At 31.5% G+C, this 8013-nt stretch overlaps 1 protein-coding gene across 5 annotated transcripts in view; it reads left to right on the plus strand.

The window, feature by feature from the left end:
* LOC107454254 (retinoid X receptor ultraspiracle) overlaps positions 1-1792 on the plus strand; it is a 173391-nt gene extending 171599 nt beyond the window's left edge. For all 5 annotated transcript variants that reach the window (XM_016071379.4, XM_087154971.1, XM_087154969.1 and 2 more), the window contains one exon: positions 782-1792. In XM_016071379.4, the coding sequence (XP_015926865.1) occupies positions 782-1032 (251 nt within the window). In that variant the 3' untranslated portion in view covers positions 1033-1792. The remainder of the gene's footprint in view (positions 1-781) is intronic.
* The last annotated feature ends 6221 nt before the right edge of the window (positions 1793-8013 follow it).

The following is an 8013-nucleotide window of genomic DNA, read 5'->3' on the forward strand; positions in this document are numbered from 1 at the left end:
AAGCCCAAAATCATGTTTTTGCTCATGACATGAAGTATATCATAACCAAATTGAAATCTACAGATTATATTTTAAAAACAACCCAGAATCAAATTATATGACCTACATTGCTCTATTTCCAAAAACTGCTTTAAACTTGCTCTGAAATATTTATTTTAGACAAAATAAGTGCCCTGTGTTAAAAAAATCGCTCCTAACTAATGAAAGTAGCTTTTAAAGTTAAGTTCAAAAAGTGAAGGAACATGCATATTTTCTGTCATAACTTAAATCGTGCATCAATTCAAATGAAATTTTATATGGTAATGCATCTAAGTATGAAAAAAAAGGATGGCATAAAAGTAATATCACAAATTTAAGATCACAATTACAGTCATTACAGTTAGATAGTCCAAAAATGATGCACCAAAATTGTACTTTTAGATGGTTTTGTGTACTGTATTATCCACTCCTTTTTACACAACGAACTCTCATATTATTTACGAAGTTGACATATGTTACTGCATATGTTTAGCAGATTTAAGTTTATTGTGTGAATTTTAAAGATCTAATTTGACTGTGTAGTTTAATTTTCCTCTCAAAAATTGGATACCATGGTGCCCAAGATTTTTGAGCTATCTTTAGTGTACTCTGGACAATTCTAATTACAAATCTTATTTAGAGAACTAATTTGACTGTGTAGTTTAATTTTCTCCTCACAAATTGGATACCATGGCGCCCATGACTTTTAAGCTATGTTTATTGTGCTGTAGATGATTCTAATTACAAATCTTTTTTTTTACAGAAGTCAAGGGTCTCAAAAGTAATTCGCAGATTGAAAATTTGCGAGAAAAGATTTATTCCTCTTTGGAGGATTATTGTAAACAAAATTACCCTGACCAGCCTGGGCGTTTTGCAAAACTTTTGCTTCGTTTACCTGCTTTACGGAGTATTGGACTAAAATGCTTGGAACATCTTTTCTTTTTTAAACTCATAGGTGATACACCTATTGATAACTTTCTTATGTCTATGTTGGAAGCACCCATTGATCCATAACAGCCTCACTTGATCTTCTAAAAAAAATGAGAGAATGTAGAGTTTAGTAATTTATCAAAATTTCATGTGATATAAAAACAAAATTTTATTAAAAAAATTCTCACTAGTTTTCTAATAAAAGTTTATCATCTGTATGTATCATCTCTTTATGTTATTTGCTTTATATATTAAAATGGGTAATCTGTTATATTTATTTATTTATATCGAGGGCATTTATTGTGTAATTCTTGCATTAAACACATAAATTAATTAAAAAAACGGAGTAAAGATTTTTTTTAAATGTTAGATTTTTATCGGGTCCAACATCGATTTCAAAATTGTACAATTTAACTACAGAGCACTTTAGGTAAAGCGATCACATCACTAATTATAATTAACATTATAACGAACTATATTTTATTATATACTTATATATTGTAATGATCCCAATTACGCAGGAATTACGATCTATTATTTTTCAATTCAAACAACCTGAGTTTGAAAATAAGAAAGAAACGCAATTAAAATTAGAATATTTTTCTAATATGTACTTAAAAATTACATTCTTATTTTTATTCATACCTTAAAATTATCATGTTTCCGATTAAAAACAGCTTTCACTGATGATTGACCTCCACATTTTTATTTTTAAAAGAGTCAAAAATGTGCCTTGATATTGTTTCACAATATTTTCTTCGAAATATTATACTAGAAATTCTATCATCTGTATGTATCATCTCTTTATATTATTTGCTTTATATATTAAAATGGTTGATCTATATGTTATGTTTATTTATTTACATGAGTGTTTTTATTGTACTGCACTAAACCCATAAATTAATTATAAAAACTTAGTCAAGATTTTATTCTTTTAATGAGGTCCCACATCGATTTTAGAATTACAAGAATAAACTACCAAGCACTTAGAACAAAGCGATCACAGGAGTAGTTGATTCCTAACCTTAGTTATAACGAACTTTATTTTATTATAAATATATTTTGTAATGAACACAATTATGCACAATTAATTATATTTCATTTAAAACAGTTTGAGAACAAGAAAGAATTATAACTACAATTAGAATGATTCCCTAATATGTATTTAAAAGTTTGGGAAATTACATTCTTATTTTTCTCCAAACCTTGAATTTATATAGGATATACATTTTTACAAAAATCAATTAAAACAACTTTTACCGATGTTTTCAAAAATGTGCCTATTTTACAATATTCTCTACGAAATAATATTTTATTAAGTCTGTCGTTATAATTGTCTCTAGAGAGGAGTACAAATTTTAATAAAACTTTTGTGATTTATTAGGGATATTACAAATAGTGATTTTGTCAAATATTAGATCGTACCGAAATTTTAAAAAAATAATCTTTTAGCTCTTGCAAGCATTATTTATTGTTAGAGACTATTTTAGAGAGCAAGAATTATAAGTGAAACTGAATGGAATAAAATTCTCTTAGAAAATAAAAACTTATTTTTTAATTTCAGAATTTTTAATTTAATTTTTTTAAACCTGTCAAACCTATGCTAAAATAAAATACTAAATTTTTTAATATAGATTATGATATTTTGTATTTATGCCATGATTAATTATGTATTTATGCATGCATTTAATGAAATTAGGAACTTATTGTTAAAGAAGAATATACGCATGTTTAAATATGAAACGTGATATGCATTTTTGTTTATATAATGATTAAATATACTCATGACGCCCGGTGGCTGAGCGGTAGCGCTTCGCGCTGTCGTGCCACAGGATACTGGTTCGATCCTCGGGCCGGGCAAGGTTGACTCAGCCTTTCATCCCTTCAGTGGGTCGATAAATGAGTACCAAGCATGCTTGGGAACTAAACACTGGGGGTTCCGCGTTCGGCTGACCACCTGACCGGAGCATTTGCTCCTGCACCCCAGAGCCCAAGGTCAAGAAAACTGAGATGGGCGCAGTAGGCCTTGGCCCTCTTGGGCTGTCGCACCGCTGAGTTTAGTTTTAGTTTTTAAATATACTCATGCATACGCATTATACAATTTGACATTGAGGGATTACCTTCTTTTAAAAATAAAGATTAGAACATAATAATTATTATGATGTTCCTTATTATTATATCAAATGTTCAGTGCGCAAAATATAAAATGGAACAACTTTTGATCTATGTTAATTTTACTTTTTGCGTATTTTACCATGGTTAGAGAAATTTAAAAAAAAGAATTGAAAAATTTTGCTCGCAATTATAAAATAAGTTAGTTTATCCAAGGATAATGCCACGCAAAAAAAAAATTGTCATTTATTTATTATTTTTTAACATTTTATTTAACCCCTTAACTACCGCGGGCGTATATATACGCCTCGGCCAGACGATACGTTAACTGCCGTAGGCGTATATATACGCTTTCCCGAAGTACGACGCTTTGCATTGAGCTGCTATAAATAGAATAACAGCAGTAAAATGACCTTAAAAGTGTTTGTCAATGAAAGTGCTTGCAATGAATGTATTACCAATTTCGGGGTTGTGTTGGAAAAGTTAATACTTATTGCTTGTGTGTTTCTATTTGAGTAAGGTCGGATTTATTCTTCTTTCGTTTCCCGTGTATATTCGTCGAGAATCCCGCTATCAGTGCAATGAATGTGTCCAACCATGTTTCAGGATTTATCATACGAAGTTTTAATATATTGTATTCTTTAATTTAAGTTTTGTATTTTCTTTTTTTCCCTTCTCCTGTGAAAGTTTTGAATTGCAAAGCGTGCACCCCCACCAAAACACCGCTTATAAAAGTGCACTTGAGCGAAAAATGGTGGCACTGGAGAGTGAATCACGTAAATCGGCAGGTAAAGGATCGAAAAAATCTTGAATTGTAAGGTATGTACTAGCAACAATGAACGTTGATATTTTTAATTCTAAAAAACAATCCTCCTGTGAAAGTAAACTGTTTTTATATTGCAAAGCGTGCACCCCCACCAAAACACCGCTTATAAAAGTGCACTTGAGCGAAAAATGGTGGCACTGGAGAGTGAATCACGTAAATCGGCAGGTAAAGGATCGAAAAAATCTTGAATTGTAAGGTATGTACTAGCAACAATGAACGTTGATATTTTTAATTCTAAAAAACAATCCTCCTGTGAAAGTAAACTGTTTTTATATTGCAAAGCGTGCACCCCCACCAAAACACCGCTTATAAAAGTGCACTTGAGCGAAAAATGGTGGCACTGGAGAGTGAATCACGTAAATCGGCAGGTAAAGGATCGAAAAAATCTTGAATTGTAAGGTATGTACTAGCAACAATGAACGTTGATATTTTTAATTCTAAAAAACAATCCTCCTGTGAAAGTAAACTGTTTTTATATTGCAAAGCGTGCACCCCCACCAAAACACCGCTTATAAAAGTGCACTTGAGCGAAAAATGGTGGCACTGGAGAGTGAATCACGTAAATCGGCAGGTAAAGGATCGAAAAAATCTTGAATTGTAAGGTATGTACTAGCAACAATGAACGTTGATATTTTTAATTCTAAAAAACAATCCTCCTGTGAAAGTAAACTGTTTTTATATTGCAAAGCGTGCACCCCCACCAAAACACCGCTTATAAAAGTGCACTTGAGCGAAAAATGGTGGCACTGGAGAGTGAATCACGTAAATCGGCAGGTAAAGGATCGAAAAAATCTTGAATTGTAAGGTATGTACTAGCAACAATGAACGTTGATATTTTTAATTCTAAAAAACAATCCTCCTGTGAAAGTAAACTGTTTTTATATTGCAAAGCGTGCACCCCCACCAAAACACCGCTTATAAAAGTGCACTTGAGCGAAAAATGGTGGCACTGGAGAGTGAATCACGTAAATCGGCAGGTAAAGGATCGAAAAAATCTTGAATTGTAAGGTATGTACTAGCAACAATGAACGTTGATATTTTTAATTCTAAAAAACAATCCTCCTGTGAAAGTAAACTGTTTTTATATTGCAAAGCGTGCACCCCCACCAAAACACCGCTTATAAAAGTGCACTTGAGCGAAAAATGGTGGCACTGGAGAGTGAATCACGTAAATCGGCAGGTAAAGGATCGAAAAAATCTTGAATTGTAAGGTATGTACTAGCAACAATGAACGTTGATATTTTTAATTCTAAAAAACAATCCTCCTGTGAAAGTAAACTGTTTTTATATTGCAAAGCGTGCACCCCCACCAAAACACCGCTTATAAAAGTGCACTTGAGCGAAAAATGGTGGCACTGGAGAGTGAATCACATAAATCGGCAGGTAAAGGATCGAAAAAATCTTGAATTGTAAGGTATGTACTAGCAACAATGAACGTTGATATTTTTAATTCTAAAAAACAATCCTCCTGTGAAAGTAAACTGTTTTTATATTGCAAAGCGTGCACCCCCACCAAAACACCGCTTATAAAAGTGCACTTGAGCGAAAAATGGTGGCACTGGAGAGTGAATCACGTAAATCGGCAGGTAAAGGATCGAAAAAATCTTGAATTGTAAGGTATGTACTAGCAACAATGAACGTTGATATTTTTAATTCTAAAAAACAATCCTCCTGTGAAAGTAAACTGTTTTTAAATTGCAAAGCGTGCACAACCACCAAATCACCGCTTATAAAAGTGCACTTGAGCGAAAAACGGTGGCACTGGGGATTGAATCACGTAAATCGGCAGGTAAAGGATCGAAAAAATTTTGAATTGTAAGGTATGTACTAGCAAAAATGAACGTTGATATTTTTAATTCTAAAAAACAGTCTAATGGTTACTAAAAAAATCTTATCGGAATTATATTTGTTCTATAATACAAAATTCGAGAAAATTAGTTAGAAAAAAATTTTTTTTTAATCATGTTCAAAAATTTATCAATAATTGATTTGGTAAATATAAGAAATTTCAATGATGAATAACTGTTTCTCTTAGATCTAAATAAGTGCTAGATCTAAATTCATGCTGTATTTCATATCCATAAATTATTAAAATGTTATATTTTTAAGTTATTTTGACCCAAATTAATACAAAATATTGAAAAAAGTATGAAAAATATGTTAAATTAAAATTCTGCGTCTAAGGGTTAATATTTTTCCAAATGTTCATGTCTATATAGTAATTAAAATTATGTTAGAGATTCGAACAAAGAAACATTTAAATTTAGTTTAAGATATTGAACTTGAAGCTGCAAAAATGTGACAAAAATCTCAATCTCTATTTATTTTTTTATTAAACTAATAAATTCTGTAATTCATGCTTTTTACGAGTTAATTAGTTTACAGTTAAAAAAACAGTAACCGTCTTAATCAATACTCAATGGATGTTGACAAACACCATTTTTCTTAAATAATTTTTTAACTATTAAAAATTGAGAAATTTATGTATAAAAAGGGAATTAATGAAAATGATATCCCTACTTCCAACGATATTCAGATCTTCTGCTCAATATTCGATAATTCAGAGAAATACATGTAGAGTAAAGATGGCCAACATGCGAAACCCCTATTGTGGCCGACGGATGGACTCAACCAAAAACAATCTTCAACACGTGTCCAAGTGAACGGGGAGAAACGAAAAGAGCATGAATGGTGATTAAAAAAATTGCCTCCGCTGAGTTTGTCTCATTGAAGCATAATTATTTTTAGCCAAATGTCAGTGAATATTTAGTACTGTTTGTCATAAAATTGTCTATAAATGACCATGGTCCATGATTATAACGAATGGTACTACCTCATATCAGAAAACCTTTTTAAGACTCGTTAAAATTTTGGTTTTTTTGTGGTGTTCTTCCGTTTTTCAAATTAGGCCGATCTCTAATGTTTTATGTAGGCCACGTGTACAGTGCGCAAAATACAAACACCCTCAATAACTTTTAATCTAATGATCGGATTTTCACGTACCAAGACTCACTATTAATGGTTCAAGGGCCTAACCTTAAATATGCTAATTACTTAGTGCTGGCGATATTTAAAACTACGAAATCAAACACAAAAATGTATTAATAATCATAGCTTTTTTTTCCTAGACGGATTCGAATTCTTAACTCTCAAAATATGGAGGGCAGCCGCAATCCTGGAAAATATTTAATTTAGGCAGGAGAACGATCGTAAGTTTGACCCCCCTTTCATCTTAATTTTACTTTTTGCGCTATATTTCATCTTAAGCGAATCAAAAAAATTGTGCAACAAATTATACAATTCGTTTATTAAAACATAAATCAATGTAGAAAAAAATATATTTTTAAATTGTAAGGTATGCAATTTCTAACATCATTTTAAAAAATGTAATTTTATATGAAAAAATACAAAATTTCAACGAGATCGACTGAATAGTTTTAAATTTATGACCTTTTTTTAAAAAATTTAATAACTCAGATACTATTTGGCCGATTCCGCTCAAATTTCGTGTTTTGCTATTTAAAATTACCTTCTTAAAAATTATGCAAAAAAAAAAAAGTGTCACATTAATTAATCGCGCACAATTCGTCTGGGCGACAGCTCGTGGTGGGCGCAATTCGTCATGGGTACAATTCATCACAGCAACAATTCGTCATGAACTCGATTCGTAACGGTGGCAATTCACCGTAGGCACAATCCATTGGCATAATTCGTCGCCAGCACATTTTGTCGCACATGCAATTCGTCGCCAACACAGTTCGTCGCGATCACAATTTTTTGAGATTTTGGTGAAATACATCTATTTAAGAAGACAAAACTCTTTCATTGTCTATAAAAGCTAACTGAATGTTTAATTTGTGGTTGTTCAAAAAATGCGTAAGCTGGAAGGATTTTGGGATTTGTTTAGCGTTACTTACAAGGGGAAAAAGATATATAATGGTTGCAAAATATTTATTAATTAGCTTTTATCTAGGCTAAGCATGATATCTGTATTAGTCGTAACATATTTAATATTCCACTCATCACCAATAATCCACTCATTTTGGGATTTGTTTAGCGTTACTTACAAGGGGGGAAAAGATATATAATGGTTGCAAAATATTTATTAATTAGCTTTTATCTAGGCT

This window comes from Parasteatoda tepidariorum, chromosome 11 (assembly GCF_982258835.1).
Source record: "Parasteatoda tepidariorum strain Cologne lab strain chromosome 11, Ptep-v5.0, whole genome shotgun sequence".
Lineage (NCBI taxonomy): Eukaryota > Metazoa > Arthropoda > Arachnida > Araneae > Theridiidae > Parasteatoda > Parasteatoda tepidariorum.